General features: G+C 51.1%; 2 protein-coding genes across 2 annotated transcripts in view; both read right to left on the bottom strand.

Moving 5' to 3' along the window:
• Positions 1 to 3687: 3687 nt before the first annotated feature.
• LOC144730944 (myosin regulatory light chain 2, ventricular/cardiac muscle isoform-like) lies at positions 3688 to 9916 on the bottom strand. Its single transcript, XM_078611824.1, has 7 exons — positions 9665 to 9916; positions 8455 to 8538; positions 6117 to 6192; positions 5530 to 5634; positions 5104 to 5182; positions 4666 to 4714; positions 3688 to 4125 (listed from the first exon to the last, which is right to left on the bottom strand). Exons 1-7 carry the CDS (start codon positions 9665 to 9667, stop codon positions 4021 to 4023), a joined length of 501 nt encoding a protein of 166 aa, XP_078467950.1. The 5' UTR covers positions 9668 to 9916; the 3' UTR covers positions 3688 to 4020.
• Positions 9917 to 11944: 2028 nt separating this feature from the next.
• LOC144730943 (sarcoplasmic/endoplasmic reticulum calcium ATPase 1-like) overlaps positions 11945 to 19620 on the bottom strand; it is a 42403-nt gene continuing 34727 nt past the window's right edge. Inside the window, exons 18-22 of the mRNA XM_078611823.1 lie at positions 18329 to 18414; positions 17523 to 17659; positions 16760 to 16877; positions 15301 to 15418; positions 11945 to 14392 (exon numbers count right to left, since the gene is read on the bottom strand). Of these exons, the coding sequence (XP_078467949.1) occupies positions 14361 to 14392; positions 15301 to 15418; positions 16760 to 16877; positions 17523 to 17659; positions 18329 to 18414 (491 nt within the window). The 3' untranslated portion in view covers positions 11945 to 14360. The remainder of the gene's footprint in view (positions 14393 to 15300; positions 15419 to 16759; positions 16878 to 17522; positions 17660 to 18328; positions 18415 to 19620) is intronic.

Here is a 19620-nt window from a genome sequence, read left to right as displayed (position 1 = left end):
TCGCGCGACGTCATCGCGCGGTGGTCTCGCGCGACGTCATCGCGCGGTGGACTCGATAACGTCATCACGCACGGTATCTTATTGTCACTCAATTTATTTATGCTGCGGGAGGAATCCGATGAGCTATGAAGCTAATTTTTTCACAGATGTCCAGTCGGGGCGGGTAAGAACGTTACAACAGCAATCAGTACAAAAACACGACAGGAGTGAGGGGATGGCGTCACGCTCCTTGCTCGTGCCACCCTCTTTGTGACGTCATCACGCCAGCTCGTCGCCTTCAGCTTTGCGTGTGACGTCATCGCGTGCCGCCCCATGCCTGACGTCATCGCGCACAGCACGCAATCTTTCTTGTGACGTCATCCCGCCATTACCCCGGCTTGTAATGTGCCGGTGTAATGTGTATTGCCAAATTACACATTGTGCGGTCAAATAAGATATAGCAGTATAGCAAATAAGATAATTTAACACTCATTTTACACCGTCGCCCCACCTAACCTATAACCAACCCAGACTGACCAGCTTGGTGAAGTATGGTTGAACAAAAGCCATGGCTGACAACGCAATGGGAATGCCTTCATCCAGCGGTCGATAGACCTTGGCTGATGATGATAATTCACGTTTCGGTTATCCAAGCAACGGCAGCTGACGTTGTAGTGTTAACAACAACGGAACAACTCTAAGTATAGTCCAATCATATTTTTGGTTCTTTCGGTAAAGTCACGTAGAAGGGAAATAATAAAGAAAAATCTCTTGCTGCGGTTTTCACACCTGATGATGATGATTGCGTGTGTTGCAATCGAAACGTCGTGAAAATGTTCTCGTTTTATTTAAATAATTATTTTTTTCTTTTTCTTCTACGTGACTTTACCGAAAGAACCACGAATATGAATCCCTGCAGTCACGAAATCTTTAAATCGAAATTTATAGTCCAATCATCAAACTAACGAGTGAATTTTACCCTTCTAGATTTGAAGCTTTCGTGACTGCAAGGATTCCTACTCTTGGGTTTTTTCGGTAAAGTCACGTAGGCAAAAAAATAAAAATAAAATAATACTACATGGAAATAACTCAAATAAATCACGACGTTTCGGAGGCAACACAAGTCTCCGTCTTCAGGTGGGACCGTCACAGCCAAATTAACTCACTTGATACAGTAAATCTGGCTGTGACGGTCCCACCTGAAGACGGAGACTTGTGTTGCCTCCGAAACGTCGTGATTTAATTAAGTTATTTTCATTTATTTTTATTTTCTTTTACGTGAATTTACCGAAAAAACCCAACAGTATGAATTTCACCCGTTTTGTCCGTGAGCCTAATGGCCTTCTGTACCCATATTTTTCCAGCAGCATTCGCTTACACAACAAAGGACCTGGCAGTGGTTTCAATTCACCCTGACTCGTTGGGTTTCCTTCAGCGTGGTATGCAAGACCAACTCCACGGTGGCGTCCGCTCAGGGCAGTACAGCAACATGGTTCTCGATTAATGTAGGGCAATCACCTCAATCGCCACTTACCATAGAAAAACACGATTTTAAATTCACAAGCACTCAACGATGCCAATCCAATTAGTTAAACAAAATTTCACGCCAGTCCTTTTATTAGAGTGGGCAAGAATAGGATGTGTTTTTAATCTGGCCTAACAGTTCCAATAAGGGACCGTCCATAAATGACGTCACGCGATTTTGGACGATTTTTGACCCCCCCCCCTCTCCGTCGTCACACGGCGTCACAAAAAGTCAGAGCCCCCTTCAACTATGAAAACATGCTTCAAATCGCTTTAAACTAGTGTCATTGTCGTGCGTATTTAATGTGGCGCTGCACTCTGATGTTGTAGGAGAAAACATTTATTTAAAAAAGTCTATTTAATTAAGTAGAACGTGTTGTCTATATTTATTTAAAGTTGCGCATTTTGATGTGACGTCACATTTCTCAACCCCCGCCCCTCGTCACACATCGTCACAAATGTCTGACCCCCCCCCCCCCCCAGGTGCGTGACGTCAATAATGGACGGCCCCTAATACAAATCATAATGGCCTTCCTTTCAGCCAGAAATGCCTCTTTAGAGTCTCAAGACGTATTCAGAAGGGTGCTTGCTACATTGGGGCCGTTTGGTCGATACCATTCACGAAAGTGTCCCTCCATGTGCGACGAAACCCATGAATCTGGAGAATACCAACCCTGCATACAAGAGGATAACCAGTGGAGACCACGCAGATAGGTTCAAGAATCCATGGCACTGCCAACTATTCTCGTGTTTAAGCTGTGTCTTTAACCACTAGCATCTCGCCGCACTGCCAAAGACCACGAAGTTAATTCCAGGATTATAGGTTAAAGCCCAAGCTAAAGTTGTCCCAGACCCTGTTTCGTCTCATCTTGACATTAGCGTACGTGAATTGAGACACTGACAGCCCTCGGCATAGCATGGTAAGTAGGTAAATCGGCAGCTAGGAAGGTTAGCTGACAGGCAATTGTGTAAGCAGGTGGGTATGCGGCAGATAGACAGGTCGGTGGTGCTATTATAATACTATACTGTAGAGTACGTGTGTGATAGTGATCCCAAATAAGTGTTCATGATAACATTAGGAAGGTAGGTGCATCACAGGACAATGAGAGCTGGTGACAGTTTGGGAAGTCTTCGTTTAGCAGTCGATATATCATGGCGGATGATAATGAGTTTGGTGGGCAGGTAGGTAGGTAAACCTACCGTGTAGATGTTTCATAATGAAGGTTTTTGGGTTAGATCGCGTTATTATAAATGTATCGCAACCTTCCACCAACCGACATGGCCAAGTGTCACGTTAACAAAACGGCAATTAGTTACTTCTTCAGCCCATCGGTGTGTTTGAAGAGTGAATCCACAACATTTAAAATTTGAGTACGACGTTTCGCTGGCAATTACATCCAGCATCTTCGGGCGATTTGCCAGAATCGTGAAGCCATCCACCTGCTTCCGGTCTTAAAGAGTGCAGGATTACGTCATCATTGTTGAACCCCATCAGGTTTCGAGATCAGAGGCGATCTAACCCAAGCAACTTATAATGAATAATGCTGGTCGCGAAAGCTTACGTGTTAAACTGTGAAGATGTTCACGGTTGTGTTGTATATCTCTCTCGGGAACTGAATACGCTGCCAGCATGCGCGAGCAAATTGTCCGACATGTCAAACAACACACGGTGCAGCCCAACAACCCGTCGGGAGAGCTGTAGGTATGTATAGAGCAAGGCCGTAGCCATGGAATAAAACATTGGGGAGGACCAAATCTAAATTTGAATACTAATTTCCTGCCATTTACTGCCTAAAATATTAAAAATTTCACTAACACATGGGATACACTTTTCATCTCTTTTTTACAATAATGTCTAATAGTGTATTGTATTATATTTCTCAGTTTTTTTCTTTTTTACCTTTTCTTGTTTCATTGTATGTAATGGCAGAGATTAGGGATTAATAAAGTACAACCATAACCACAATATAAACAGAAATCTATTTTATAGCAATATATTGGGGGGGACATTTTGAGAATATTTTTATATTGGGGGGGGGGATGTGTCCCCCCTAAAACTATTATAATTACGGCCTTGGTATAGAGGTAAGGTATCCAGGTATACACAGAGGTAGGGTGTCACCCAGGTGTGCTGTCTGAGTGTACCTGTCGTGTGCATGCAAAACAAGCAGCCAGTCGCTCCGCTTTTGTAAATTATTTCACTTTATTATCCTACAGCTTCACACGATGACCAGTGCAATACCGTCGGGTGGACTCGTTTTATTTCAGTAACATCTGATAATTATTACCATCGTTACTTTAGACCTCTCTTTAAATCTTAAGTGCCAAATCGCTTGCACGCGGTCACATGCATGCGGGCCACACGCCGGGACAATCGCAGGGTGCCAGGCTAGGTGACTCTGGCTGCCATGCTGCGTCGTGCCAGACGTGCTCCACACGCCCGCCAGGTGTGTGCCTCGCAGACAGGTGTTCCACGTGCCACCCAGGTGTGTTCCACGTGACTCTCGCGTGTCCAGTTTATTCGCTGTCCTTGTCCTCGCCGTGGGTGATGACGTAGCAGAGGTTCTTGTAGTCCAGGTTGCCGGCCACATCGGGAGGGAAGGCGCTGAACATATGGTCAACCTGGCATCGTGAGAGGAGCGACAATTTGAGAGGAACCTCGGTCAATCAGCGGTAAGGGTTCGCATTCGGCTTGACCACGCCGGGCACAATGTGGACTTCGTGATCGATTTCTTGGATCAGGCTTCGTAATGATCTGGACAAATTTGTGTCGAAAAACACTCCACCAACCCGACATAGCAAAATTAATTAGAGCGTTTAACCTGCCAATTACTATTGTTTGTGTGTCTTTCGACACAAACTTGCCCAGATTATGACGCGGCATTACCCATATTTCAGGGATGAAACATATTGGTTGCGAAAAACTAAGTGTGATGTGAAAGTCCTGTTGAGTAATTGTCTATTATTATCAGGAGGCCAGAGACAGGTAGACAATTGAAGGCAGTGTTCCTCCAATGGATTAGCCTGGTTGGCATGGGCCCTGCTGCAGGGAATGACATGTGGCCTCCTGCCCAATTTCCCCCCTCTTCGTAATCTGGTGACTGGGCCCCTTAGACCTGTGGGGCCTGGTGCAGCTGTGTGAATTGCGTGTTTAGACATCACCTCCTCCTTGGAGAACTTGTCGGCCTGTGTCGTCAACATCTCGGTGATGCTGGAACACAAACACAATCGGCAATGAGACGCAAACACCACAAACACAACGAATGTACCGATATAGAAATAGAAGCCACAGAAAGACTATTATCACCATCGCTATAACCACAGACACCGTCAACAACTATGACAAAGACAGGCACAAATCAACAATACGACGGAAACACAGGCGTCGACAAAAAACCAACTTGTTCCATAGAGACCCTCAAACTCGCATAGACACCCATATACTCACACAGAAACTAATAGATTTCAACGGTCGAACTGGCAGTAGTGACCGCATGTGGACCGTGGGATATTCTTAATTGCCAAGTGGTGTGAATGGAGATAGATGCGTCTGCCACGCGACACTCTGGCACGGCTCTGCAGGAGACGAGAGGGACTCACTAGGCCTTCTTCACGACGCCTGTGGCCTGGGGATCGAAGACCTTGAAGGCAGCAAGAATAACCTCCTCAGGGTCGGAGCCTGGAGAAGTGAGGGGAGGGAGACAAGACAGTGGAAAGGTCGATTACTTCTCACATTGGAGAGGTGGGGGGGGCTGACAAACCACCATATTATCTTAGACTCACAGTTAGAATTTATCCGAATAAATTGAGAAGCCAAATTTTAGATAATGTTTCTTGAGCAGTCATTAATAATTAGGCTGAGACCATCAACCAGTGCAACCGCAGGCATCCGACACCCAGATCTGAACCTCGGATCTCAGCGGTGCTGGTTGAGCCCTCTGACCCCTGACCCGCATCACCAGGGGGCAGCAGTTAAACCCCCGGGGGGGGGGGGGGGGGGGAACCTCGCTGCCTCCACGCTCTCACCTTTCAGCTTCTCGCCGAACATGTTGAGGAAGACGGTGAAGTTGATGGCACCCGGGGCCTCTTTGACCATTTCTTCCAGTTCCTCATTCTTCACGTTCAGACGGCCTGAGTGGACAACGATAGCCAGTGAATGTCTAGCCTGGTCGCTGGTAGACTCGTGGAGGTGGCACGTGAGCGAGCAGCCACGGCCTACATCTCGAGGCATACTGGATGTGGTGTGCCATGTGTGGAAATATTTTACGGGTCCAATATAAACCCTACTCAGAACAAGATGTCCAGGCGCACGAGGTTATGATGAAACTCACCTTAAAAGTTAAATGCCATTTATTTACCCGGGGAAGCCTTACCGAGTCTCAAGACTCTTCATCAGGAGGTTTTCACGTTAGGGGCAATTGAGAAATCCGTAGATAAAAAAATTTAAGTTGGCAATTGTGGTGGTTGTGTGTCACTAATATGGGATAATTAATAGCATTTGTGGTGACCGTGTTTCATTCATCATGGCATGATGATGATGATGATATTTGTGGTAATGGTCGTGCTTAGGGAAGTGGTGTTAGTGGTTGCTGTTGTTGTTGCCTATGTCATACCCAGAGCACCGAAGGTGTCCCGGAGGTCGTTCTTGTCAATGAAGCCGTCCCGGTTCTGATCGATCAGGGTGAAGGCCTGAGTGTGAGAAGATGCACATTCGCCTATAATACAGCCATCTCAACACATACACACACGCTGTAGGAGTCTATGTATCTCCGTGTAAATCTAGAATTATCTCTACATATATCCGTGGGTATCCATGTAACTAGCTGCACTTGAGAGCACAGTTTAATCACCTGTCACTCATCTATCGCTAACATCGTGGATAATGTTTCTGTGAACTTCACTCATTGACTCCCCCCCACCCATGTTGAGGACTCTGTCCAGCAAACATTTTTGTCGTCTCATCCATACCTGTGTTCAACCACCACACTGGAGGCTACAACAACACGCCCACTCACTTATCCACCCACTCATCCACCCACTCACCGACCCGTTCACTCATCCACCCACTCACCCACCCACTCACCACACTACAGGCCACGACGTTTCTCTGTCTGCTTCTTCTCTCGAACTGCTCCACGTTGGAATTCCCTCCTCCCGTCGTAGTCTCATTTCCCAAGCTCTTACACCCTCGCACATTTCAAGCAACGCGCTACACTCCTATCGATTGCAACTTTGGCAGCGCTCGTTGTTGCTGGCCACAACGATTAGTCTCTTGGTGCCTGTTCTCAGCGACTCGCCTTAATGTTTTATTATAAGATTTGGCCTCGTGATCTCAGCGGGGTCAGCTGAGTGCCTCTGACCCCCGATGAGCCTCACGGCCACCTCCTCAAACTCTTCCTCTAAAACCAAGCTCGGTAGAGAGGGGCGTGATCGGGGGTTGAGCGAATTCCAGACCGCAGCGCACGGAGGGGGTGGCTCTGAGTGTTAGGGGTCTCTCAGGGGCGCCAGTATCCCCTTACAGACGCGAGGGATCAAGGCACAGGGTGTGTCTCCTAAGACAACCCCCCCCCCTCCCTCCGGTGCCCGTGACCACCGAGGGGCCCTTTTTTGGCACAGAGCCCACGAGACCCCGGGGCCCACAGCGGGTTAGGTGGGTGGGGGTTGACGTCCCAGTGTCCTCCAAACCCCCACCCTCGATGGCTGCCTCTGTCCTCACGTACCCCCCCCCACCCCTCCAGTTCCAAATGTCCCTCGCTCCCGGGTGTCCCATGCCACCCATGTTCTTTCGGCTGCTCCCTCTCAGAATAACATTGCTCTTTCTCAAACGCAATGTTTGGCGACACTGCGTTAGGCAGTGGTGCACAAATAACAACAAAAAATCAACACATTAATCAATACCACTGCCTTTTCAAAATGAAAAGGCGACATTGATCGATTGGTTATGAAGAAAGGCCTGACACATCGCCTATTGTACAGATATTTCTCGGGTCTTCTGTGTCGTGCACGGTTCACCTGTTCCCTCCCCCAGGTCTCCGAATTTATCTCAGAGTTGCAGCTCCCCTCGTCTCTTCCGCTCCTTCCCCTCCTCTCTCCAAGGTCCTCAATCTCCCTCTCGTCTCTCCCATTTTCCCCTTCTTGTTTCCTACTCCCAGATTATTTTACTCCCTTCTCGTCTCTCCTATTCTCTTTCCACCGTCCCTGCTCCACCACCCTGCTCCCTCCTCTGTCCCCTATCCAGTTACAGGTCCCCAGCTCTTTCTGTTCCCCCTCCCAACCCCTCCAGCCTCCCCGCCGCACATCGCCTATTAAGAGGGGCACCAAGCTATTCCAAAATATCAAGCAGGCAGCTCGGCCATGAGATTCCTGAACAATGGCACGGATCTCTTCGCCGAAGGGTTTGTCCCGTTACTCAACAGCTACTAACAGGTCACTGTTTTCACATGCCATTTAAAAAAATCTGTTCATCAGGAAATTTGATTGGAGTCTCCACCGCGTATCCACGCTACACTATTTAAGCTCTTTATGTACGTGCTAGTGAATAAGGGTCGTTGCCCGAAACGTCGCCTATTTTTAGACTGTTTCTTGTCTAAGGCCACGGTGTTATCAACGAATGCTCTGAGTTGTTGTCGTTTGTGCGTGTGCACCACTGCTAAAGCAGCAGCATAACATACTATATTCATACGTGAACATGTATTTTTACGACCACACACACAGAGAAGACAGATCTTCCGTGTAGCCTTCAACAGACTGTTGGGGAAAAATGCTGCAAGCAAGCACCTTTGACACAAAGGCCGCCAAGCATGGTGCTAACCACCCACCTCCTCGTTTTCTGGTTCCTTAATAGGCGCTCGCTAACAGCACTTGCCCCAAAAGCCCGTGAAGGCTATGGGGGTGGGATCTTGGTGTTTGTGTGCGTGTTGTGAGTGCGTGTTGTGGGTATGCGTCACTCACCTCCTTGAACTCCTGGATCTGCGTCTGGTCAAACATGGAGAACACGTTGGAGCTGTCCATCTTCTTCTTTGCGCGCTTGGGTGCCTGGGAGGTCACGGGGTCGGATTAGCGAGGCGCAACCGTGTCCCCATGTCCCCTTGTCCATGTCCCAGTGTCTTGCTGTCTCATGTCCAGTGTTCCCCATGTCCATGTCCCTCTGTCCATGTCCCTATCTCTCATGTTCCAGGTATCTGTGTCTCGTGTCCCGGTGTCTCATGTCCCGTGTCTCTCTGTCTCATGTTCAATGTCCTTGTGTTTCATGTGCCATGTCGCCGTCTCCCATGTCATCTTGTCTCAAGTTCCATGTTACTGTGTCCCATATCTTATGTCCCCATGCCTCGTCCCGTGTTCTCCTCTCCAATGTCCCTTATTCCCACGTCCTTGTGTCTTCCTGTGTCATGTTTCATGTCCCTGTGGCTCAGGCTCCGTGCCTCATCATCTCCGACAGTGGATTTGATGACAAGTGGACAGGTGGAAACGATTATGTGTAGATGACTGATGGAGTTTGTGTGTGCTTGGGCGGTTGGTTGGGTAGAAGTCAGGATGAATTCATGAATGCGAGTGGGAGGGGCGGGGGCGTGTGGGTTTGGGTGAGCGCGTGTGTGCGTTTTTAGAAAATTTGCAAGAGGATCGTGTGTGTTTGAAGTGTGTGTGTTTGGGAAGTTCAAGTCATGCGTGAATTTTGAGTGTGTGAGTTAAGTGTATGTAATTAGGTGTATGATTCGGAGTGTGTGCATGTGATTGCGTGCGCGTGTGCTTGGAGTATGGTGTGTATGAGATTGGGTAGTGCGGGTAGACGTGAACATAGGTGTGTGCCGGTGAACATAACTCAGATTGAACGAATGAACAGGTCTGGAGAAAGTGTGCAGGTCACGCAGTGCAGCCGTGACGATGGCAGAGCACGGGTAGATGTTACGCAGTGCAGAGTGCACGTGATTTGTGAGGCTAAGATGTAGGAGCGCGGATCGTGAGTTTCGTATGGGCAGCTTCAGACGGAGCGCTTCAGATGACAACATTAAAATGAGATTCAGGCGGAGGGCTTCAAAAGGGAAGCTTCGAAGGTTGAGCTTTCGGATGATGATATTCGCTTGGTGAGAATCGGACGGTGAACTTCGGTCGGTGAGACTCGGATGCAGGTGTGCGCGTGCAGGGTGCAGGCGCCGTCACTCACCATCTCTGCTGCGGTTGAGGCCGGGAGAGTCCGGGAGCTGACAGGAGTAACTTGGGGACAGAGAGGACAGGGCGGGTCGAAGGATCTGGCCCGGGCAGCGCGGTTATAAAGCCCTGGGCGCCGTGTCTTCCCCGCCTATGTTTAGCAACGGGCGCCTTTTTATCCCCATAAGGCCCGAAGGGCACAGCGCGACCCGAAGGAGTGAGAGGAGGGGGTGGGGGGTCTGCAGGGTGCTCCCTCGCGGCTCGACTGATCGAGACAACATCTGGTGCCCCCCTATTCCACACCCCAAGCCTCGTAGCGTCGTGGGAGGGCCGAGCCCCCCCGCCCCCCTAACTCCCACACTGGGTTGATATTTGCCCCCCCACGGTAAGCAAAGTCCCACTCCAGGGCCCCCCTTCCACCCCTGTGTGGTGAGGCCATGGTCTAAGATAGCCCCCCCCCCCACACACCATTGTTCCACATGGAAGTGTTTGCTCGTGATAGCCGTGTTCTTCATTAATCCACAAGAGCTCAGGTCTCAAGACTCATTGCCAAGAGGGCCCAACACCGAGTACTAGCCCTTCAATGTTTTTTCGGGGCGTACCGCGTGTCGTTGGGCACGATGTCCGACGTTCCGCTCCACGTGCTGGGAGCTTCGTCGAGAATTAAACTGTATAGAATCACCCAGCAGCTCCCAGCAGACGGAGTGTAGCCAGAGGCGACCTGGCTACACGTGATGATAGCTCGTCGAAGTGGCTTATATCATTCATTATAGTAGCAGCCAAATATTCTAAACGCGTGTTTCCAAATGTGGAGCGCAAACCCGCAGGAACCGGGAGAAAAATCCACGCGACCACGGGGAGAACATCCAACCTCCAAATATTCACGCATGGCTAGAGTCGGGATTGAACCCACGTCCTCCGCATACCAGACGAGGGAGAGATTCCATCGAGCCACCGCGAAATCCCAGCTGATACTCGGAGGCAATCTCCGATCCAACGGCTGATCAGGATCAACCGCTGCTTAGCTTCCGAACTACGAAGACGCCTTTTGGCGCATTCGTGGTGCTTTTGTCACCGACTTAAGAAGCTGCGCCACATTTCCTGGCGTGAACACCACACACCTCCTGCTCCTCCTATCGCCGTCGTGCCGGCGATAGGAGCAGCTCATTAAGTTAGGCGTCAAGAGGTATTCATTCTGGATTTCTAGATTTCACTTGATGCAGTCATTTTAGCTGTGACGGTCCCACCGGATGACGGAGACTTGTGTTGCCTCCGAAACGTCGTGATTTATTATTTTATTTTATTTCCATTATTACTTTTATTAACTTTTAATTTTATTTTTTACCTACGTGACTTTACCGGAAAAAATTAACCCGTAAAAACTAAGTTTTTCACTATAAATCCTTTATATGCGTGTTCAATGGGCCACAACCCAGCCCACATTGGTCTTTGAAACGGGCGGCTAGAGTCCTCTCGTCCTCTGGCTTGAGATGGCTGCCACCTATGGGTCAGATGATTGCCTGCCACCATTAAGCAATTGGTAATTAAATATAATTTTTTTTTTCCTAAAAAGTGTAAAATTTTGGAAAAAAAAATTCACGAAAATAAATTGTCACGCACAACGAGTCTGTGTGCAAAATACCAAGCTCGATTGGATCACGGGAAGTGGGTTAAAAAACGACCGAAAGATTTGCACGGTCGTAAGCGCGCAAGCAAGCAAGCAAGTGAACTTAATATAAAGGATTTTAAAAAAACCTAAGAGTTTGCGTCAAGACGTGGCCGCGTGGCTTAGGGGCAGGGCCGGATGAAGGCACGGGGCTTTCGGGGCTACAGCCCAGTGGCCTCCTCCAGCTGGAGGGCCTCCAGAGATGAAGTGAAAAGTTGCTTCATTTGTGAATGCTGAATTTGGTTTGTTAGCCTGGTAAAAATAATTGTAATTTTTCTTTAACTTTTTTTCCTTTTGAAAATATTACAGGGGGGCCTCACAGTACCCTGTAGCCCAGGCGCCTACAACATCTTAATCCGGCCCTGCTTACGGGGTTTGGCAATCGCCGTGTAGGGGAGGGAGAGGACTGGAGGGGGGGGCGTGATCTGCCACCATTCCACCCTAAATAGTTGTGTGTCGCACCCACGATCGCACCCATCACCGCGCCCCTTGAGTCTCGAAACCCAGTTGTGATTGACAGCGGCAGTTCTCTCCCGAGACGCTATTTTCACCACCGCCGCGGCGACCACGGAGTGCCGAAGGGGGGGGGGCGGGGAAGACACCAAGACAAGCAGCGTGCGAGCCTCCGGGTAGGACACGTTTTTTTTTATTATATTTTTTTTATCCCAGGATTAAATTAACAAACGAACAAAAGAAAGTCTAAGACGAAACATAAAAAAAACGAAAACCGCGCCGCTCGCCCGCGGTTCCCTTCTCGCACCAAGAGGAGCCCCCCCCCCCCGCCACCCCCCGCGCGAGCGGAACAGACTAATGGCACAGAACCATCACCACGCGTGGCGGAACGGGGGGCACAGGCGGTGGCACAGGCGGTGGCACGGCGTGTGGGTGGCGTGGGCCCTGCTGCAAGCGATGAATTGGGGGGGGGGAGGGGCTCTTTCCCCCACCCACCCCGGGGTAGAATTTCTCCGCCTCGTTGTAACTCGGCGTCTTGGTCACTGCGAGCAATGGGGCCCCGGGGGTGGGGGCGGCATGCGAGTGGGGGCAATGTTGGTGTTTGGTTTTATCCCATTAAGAACATCGCAGGTAAACACCACCAAACGTACCCCAAATAGCATCACTGCATGGGCACAGGGCCACATGGCGGGGGTGTGGGGGGGGTGTATTTGCCCCTCCTTGACATTGGCACAGGTACAGCGGTGCCACTGCTGCCACCGTTGCCCTGATACGATGTGGTAGAACTGGGCCTCAACGTTTGGCAATTGTTGTAGTGGTGCAGCCCGCCCCCCCCACCCCCCGACCTTTGCGTAATAACTACTGGCGATACCGCCGGCTGCCACTCCCGTGGTGCCATCTCCATGTCCCTTGAGCACCTCCTGTCACCTGTTTCTGTTTTCACCGAATCAACGCCGCAAACACGTTTATAAAGCGCTGTATAAAGAGTTCCATTCTTTAAAAAAAAAAACACACACACGTTTTACCAATGACGAAAAAACACAAACCAAAATATTCACGCTGCTAAGTGTTTTTCTCGCTACGCACGCACGCACGCTCCCGTGCTAATAGACGTCAACCACTGTAATCTATCATCCATTGGTCCATAAAGGTCAACAACCATTATCACCAACTACAGATGCGCAAAGGTCAACAAGTGTTATCAGTCATCACCCCTGGGTCCCTAGGGGTCAATTACTATCATCACCAAGGTTAACCACTTTGTATCAATTGTAAGCCACGGGTCCCCAAAGGTCAACCACCATTTCAATCAAAACCCACTGCCCTTCGGGATCTGGCTGCCTGTACTCAGCTCTCCATTGCTGAAGGCACAAACAAGCACGTCAATTGGGCTCTCACCCGGTTATGATCAAGGGCATTCACTGGCTGTGTGAGCTCTGAGGTCCTGCCACAGGGAGTCGAACCTCGACTGCCACGGCTCTGCTGGAAGGGCCTCGACGCGAACCCCCACCGCTTATTCAAATAAATAAACGATAGCATCTTCATTCGCGTAATTAAGTAGCACTGCCAAATATGAATTTCGTTATTGCATGCAAGCATACACCTGTGAATGTAAATATGCACTGATGCAATTTGGGCCCGATATGGATTTAGAAAACAAAACCTGGGGGAGTGGCCTGCGTTTTGCATCACTGTTAAGGGCGAAATGGGAATGCGGTCTTCATTTGCTTTGGCACATCCGGCGGACGTTTCGTAAACGCCGTGGTCGTTACACAATTTATACGCGCAACGTAAACGCGGGCGACCAACGGTACGCGCGAGTTGACGAGGCGCGACGCTATAAGCCGCGTTCTCGCTGGAGGAATGCACAAACAAATCTCAGCATTGCCGAGACGCAGCGCGATGATCTGGGTGAGAGGTGGCGAAGCCATGTCAACTCGAGTCACTTTCCTTTTCACGGTGGTCTCAACGCTGCTCCTCGCACGACCCACGCAAACAAAACCGTACGCACGTGCGGTTGAACTTCTTTTGCACCGTACGTAGCCAAACTAAACCTCGCTCTGCTCCGCCATCGTCGGCTCCCTATCTCGTCGTGTCACTCCCGGCTCCTCCGCCACCACCACGTCGACTCGCCCACGGTTTCGCGCTGGGGACAAATTTTCTTTTGGTGGCGAGAAAGAGTTTCCGTGGTGACTGGGAAACGAATTTTATGCAAACTCCAATCACAGCTGAGTATCCACCCAAGCAGCTGGCGCTGGTGGGGGAGAGGGTGGTCAAACTTAGAGAAAAACATATTTTGTTCTCAGCTTGAGGTGAGCCATTTAAAACTTTGAAACCTAAAATTAACCGGAGACATTTGCAAAGATCACAAAAACCCCGAGGAATGTTTCCTTGTCACGTGACCCACGCCCCGGGGTCGGCCCACAATCCCGTGCGGCGGCACGGCGACACTGCCGCGGCGTCGCCAAACCCAACCGAAAGCATTTTCCACCCGAGAGCAAAAAAACAAGAATAACACGAAAAGCAACGCCACACTCGCTCGGGCGGCGTCCGCCCGCGCCGCCAGCCTCGGTCCTCGCTCCTCCTCCTCCGTCTACTTGCTTGCGTCTTTCATGGGCGATGGAGCTGAAACGGGATTTTTGGAAAAAAAAAACAGGGTTTTTTTTAGGAAGACAAAATAAAGCTCACTTCATGGCTCCGCAGACGCGGACACGCAGCCTCTATGCGGTGCGTAACAATCCGATGCGAATCGATCAAACGATGCATTGTTACGACATCGTTACACCACTAATTATTCGGCGAGTTCTCCATTACGGGGGTTACCGAGTTGCTGACCCTCGGCGAGTGAGGAGCAGCCAACAACAAAACCAGCGCGCAAGAACGTCTCATCAACGACCCAGATAAATCTGCCCACGGATCATCTACCATCAACCGCACGTACAACAACAGAACGTCTTTGCCATATTGGCACTACGACTGAACAGCTGTCGGCGACCTGACATTTTTAAATCATTTATATTAAGTTCGCTTGCTTGCTTAGGACCGTGCAAATCTTTCGGTCGTTTTTTAACCCACTTCCCGTGATCCAATCGAGCTGACATTTTGCACACAGACTCGTTGTGTGTGACAATGCATTTTCGCCAAAAAAAATGTTTACACTGTTTAGGGAAATTTTTTCAAATATTTAATTACCAATTGTTTAATGCTGCCAGACAATCATCTGACCCATAGGTGGCAGCCATCTCAAGCCAGAGGATGAGAGGACTCTAGCCGCCACACATATAAAGGATTTATAGTGAAATACTTTGTTTTTACGGGTTTACTTGTTATTTTAATGCTCATCAACGGCGCTTCAAATGCGCGCCAGGCGGCGCGGCAGCGCACGGCCTGGGCGCGCGACGAGAAAAGCACCCCACCTATTTGTCTTTTGCGTTTGAAACCTTCAAACGGAAGAAAAAAAACAAACAGGTGCCGTCACAGGTCAGGGGGGGTCAGAGCGAGGGGGGGCGCGCGGGGCGGCCGAGCGAACTCACGGTCCAGGAAGTTCCTCGCGACGAACTTCATCGATTCGTCGAGGAGCAGCACGGGCAGCGAGATCTTGAGCACCATGGCCCACTGGGTCAGGGTCAGGGGTCGCACCTGGAACACCAGCTGCAGAGACGGTGGGGGGTGGACAGCCACGGTGAGCATGACGAGGGCTTCATCCAGCAGTGGATAGACAATGGATGGTGATGATGATGATGGTGGTGCTGAAGAGGCGTTTTTTCTTAATTCGGAGCTTTCGTGACTGCAGGAATTACTCTTTGGTTCTTTCGGTAAAGTCACGTATAAAGATAAAATAATAAATTCAATACTAGCATACGACGTTTCGATTGCAACACAAGCATTCTCAGGAAGAACGTAATCAACCAGGTAGGGTGTTGACTGTTATGTTATCCGACTCTCTGTTGTATTACATTACATTTCTAAGTACTGTATACTAGATTTGTGTTTCTATTTCATTTATACCTGATGATGATTGCTTGTGTTGCAATCGAAACGTCGTATGCTAGTATTTAATTTATTATTTTATCTTTATACGTGACTTTACCGAAAGAACCAAAGAATGAGGCGTTTTATGTTTGTTGTTGAGAGCATGGCGGGATGGGCAGAATTCCTGATCGTGCCACTGCTGGCTGAAGGGCCCCTGTGTGTGTACAGTGTACTCACACTGGGACTCGCGCTGTGGTGACGTCACGACCACTTAGTGGCTAATAGCTTCTGTTAAGATTATTCTTATCAAAGTTATTGTTGTTCTTGTTGCTCGGGGTGCATGTCGTTTTGTGTGTTTTCTGTGTGTGTGTGTGTATCGCTGGATGTAGATCTCTGCGTGTGTGTGCATGCATGTGTGTACATCAGATTATGTAGGTAGTCGCTGTGTGCGTGTGTATGTCGCTGTGTCTATGTAGATTAAGCCACGTTAAGGCCTTAACGTGCACATAGCCTGGCACAAGCGCCGTGGTGACATCACCGCCACTTAGTGGCGAATGGCGGTTGTTGTATGCAGATTGTTATGTGTCGCTCTGTGTGTCACTCTGTGTGTTGCTATGTGTGTCGCTGGCTGTGTGTGCGTGTGTGTGTGCACGTGTGTGTGCACGTATGTGTGCACGTGTGTGTGCGCGTGTGTGTGTGTGTGCGCGTGTGTGTGTGCGCGTGTGTGTGTGTGCGTGCGTGTGTGTGTGCGCGTGTGTGTGTGTGTGCACGTGCGTGTGTGTGTGCACGTGTGTGTGCGCGTGCACGTGTGTGTGCGCGTGCGTGTGTGTGTGTGCACGTGTGTGTGTGTGTGTGCGCGTGTGTGTGTGCGCGTGTGTGTGCGCGTGTGGGTGTGTGTGTGCACGTGTGTGTGTGTGCGCGTGTGTGTGTGCGCGTGTGTGTGCACGTGTATGTGTGTGTGTGTGCGCGTGTGTGTGTGTGTGTGTGCACGTGTATGTGTGTGTGTGTGCATGCTCGTACCGGCAGCGGCCCCACATACATGATGAGGAAATGCAGCGACATGGAGAGGCAGATGGCCCCCAGCAGCCACGGGTTCACCCAGGGGGGCATGCGCAGCAGGGACTGGTTCTCGGACAGGCTGCACATGGTGGGGGGGGGGGGGCGACAGTGAGTGGTGAGTGGTGTGTGTAGCGAGTAGCGGTGTATGTAGCTAATAGCGGTGTGTGGAGCGAGTAGCGGTGTGTGGTGAGTGGTGTGTGTAGTGAGTAGTGGTGTGTGTAGCGAGTAGCGGGGTGTGGTGAGTGGTGTGTGTAGTGAGTAGCGGGGTGTGTAGCGAGTAGCGGGGTGTGTAGCGAGTAGCGGGGTGTGTAGCGAGTAGCGGGGTGTGTAGCGAGTAGCGGGGTGTGTAGTGAGTAGCGGTGTGTGTGGCGCATGTGGTATACACCAACATTTTAGGGGAGCGGTGGCGCAGCGGTTAGCGCGCGACGCTAATGAACCCGGCGACCCGAGTTCGATTCCCGTTCACGGCCAACACCGGTGACGATTATCTGAACCGGTCCTGGTTTCCCCTAGGTCGACTAAACCTCAAATGAGTACCTGGTGCGGTGTGTAAACATCGTCACTGGGGAGACAAAGGCAGCCAGGCGTGGTGCTGGCCACCCACCCCCTCGTGTGCCGTGCCGGCCTTCATAGGTTGCTACTCGCTCAGAGCACTTGCCCCAACAGTCTGTGAAGGCTACACGGGGCGATCTTTGTTCACTGGGCAGTGGGATGCACGTGGCACCTGTTGAGGGCATTGCACATCTCGATGGTGACGAGCACGGACAGCGCCATCGTCATGGGGATGGGAGAGTCGAAGATCTCGCAGCTCCCGACGCTCTCGAACAGCGGGTCCTCCACGCGGCACTGGGTGAAGTGGCTCTGCACGCGCCGCACGGACGCGAGTACGCACACACGCACACACAGACACACACACAACGCACACAACGCACACACAGACACACAGACACACAGACACACACACGCACACACACGCACACACAAACACACAGACACACGCACACACAGACACACACACAACGCACACACAGACACACACACACAACGCACACACGCACACACAGACACACACACGCACACACACAGACACACAGACACACGCACACACAGACACACACACGCACACACACAACGCACACACAGACACACAGACAGACGCACACACAGACACACGCACACACGCACAAAAACAAAGATCCCCCCATATAGCCTTAACAGGCTGTTGGGGCAAGTGTTGTGAGCGAGCACCTAGAAAGCCACGACTCACTAGGGGTTGGTGGGGGGGTTGGTGGGGGGGTTGGTGGGGGGGGGGGGGAGATTGATAGGGGGGGGGGGGTTGGTGAGGGGGGTTGGTAGGGATTGGTGGGGTGGGTTGGTGGGGGGGAGATTGGTAGGGGGAGGTTGGTGGGGATTGGTGGAGTGGGTTGGTGGGGGGGGGCGTTGGTGGGGGGGTTGGTGGGAGGGGGTTGGTGGGGTGGATTGGTGGGGGGGGGGGTTGGTGGGGGGGGGCGTTGGTGGGCGGGGACTCGCCAGCTGGTAGAAGGTGAGGTGCGGCCCGTCGTCGGCAATCAGGAACCACCAGGCGGCCGCGCCCACCGTCGCGAACCCCACGTACACTGCAAGTACCATCGCCACGGTTACCAACGCCACGGTTACCATCGCCACGGCGGTTACCATCATCACATCACCGTGGCCGGTCACATCGTCGTCGTCGTCATGGACAGTCTCACCACCACCACCATCATCAGTTACACCCCATCACAGTCACCGTCATCAGTGATGCGGTACGTGGCGGGGTACCCTCATCGTGCACGCGTGATTCCTCATCTGCAATTCCTCGCTTCACGCGGTGTTCGGCCGACGCGGCGCTTTTGAGGAACGCGTCTGCAACCGCGGTAGTCGAGAGATCGCTGTAGCGCAGGGGTCGGGGACCTTTTTTCTGCCGAGGGCCATTTGGATATTTAGAACATCATTCGCGGGCCATACAAAATGATCAACTTAAAAATTAGCCCGTTATATTTGGTCAAACATTTAATTAACTCACACCCCTAATGTGATGGCTGGAACTGCTTCTCTTTTGTGAGGCGTGTGATGTTAGCCGGTATTGATGATGTTGCTACTCGCAACTGCTTTTCCAGGTTTGCTCCGAGATTGATTGAATTTAGAGTCCCGCCTGCGGTTGCCTTGGCAGGGCCACACCAAATGATTTCGCGGGCCGTATACGTAGTGTAGAACATGAACCGATTGTCAAACGGTGTCGGACAACCGCCTCGCGCGAAGCCACGCTGAGGAAATGACGCCCCTTGCTGGATGTTTTGCGCACGGAGCCGGAGCGCACAGGGAAGGCCGGGGCGAGGCCGTCTCTCCACCAGAGGTCGCAACCGGGTACCCGATACCCGTACCCTACCCGATACCCGGCTAGCCGTACCCGGCCGGGTACGGCTAGCCGTTTGCGACCCTGGTGCGGCCGGGTACGGGTAGGCCGTAAGTCACTGGTGAGTCACCGTTTGTCACTCATTTCGGGTAGGGTACGGGTAGGGAACGGGTACCCGTACCCGGCCGGGTACGGGTACCCGTTTGCGACCCTGGTGCGGCCGGGTACGGGTACGGGTAAGGAATCAAAACCCGTTTGCGACCTCTGCTCTCCACCCCGACCAGCACGCCGCGGGAGGCACTCGTCAGCTCCAAGGCAGTTGCTGGTAATTCCACATTCGCATGGCAAGGGTTTGTCCCGTCGTGGTAAACCCACTACCGTCTTCCCACAAAGCGCTACTCAATTTGTGAACCACAGAGGGATGATGATCAAGATGCTGATGACTAGT

This window comes from Lampetra planeri, chromosome 37 (genome assembly GCF_965212315.1).
Source record: "Lampetra planeri chromosome 37, kcLamPlan1.2.h2, whole genome shotgun sequence".
Classification (NCBI taxonomy): domain Eukaryota; kingdom Metazoa; phylum Chordata; class Hyperoartia; order Petromyzontiformes; family Petromyzontidae; genus Lampetra; species Lampetra planeri.
The sequence above is the reverse complement of the archived record's forward strand: the minus strand, read 5'-3'. Positions and strand labels throughout refer to the sequence as shown.

Coding starts and splice junctions, on each gene's coding strand:
- LOC144730944 (XM_078611824.1), bottom strand. Junction 5,635..6,116: donor GGACACCTTCGGTGCTCTGG/GTATGACATAGG, acceptor TTGTCCACTCAG/GCCGTCTGAACGTGAAGAAT. Junction 5,183..5,529: donor GTTCGGCGAGAAGCTGAAAG/GTGAGAGCGTGG, acceptor TCACTTCTCCAG/GCTCCGACCCTGAGGAGGTT.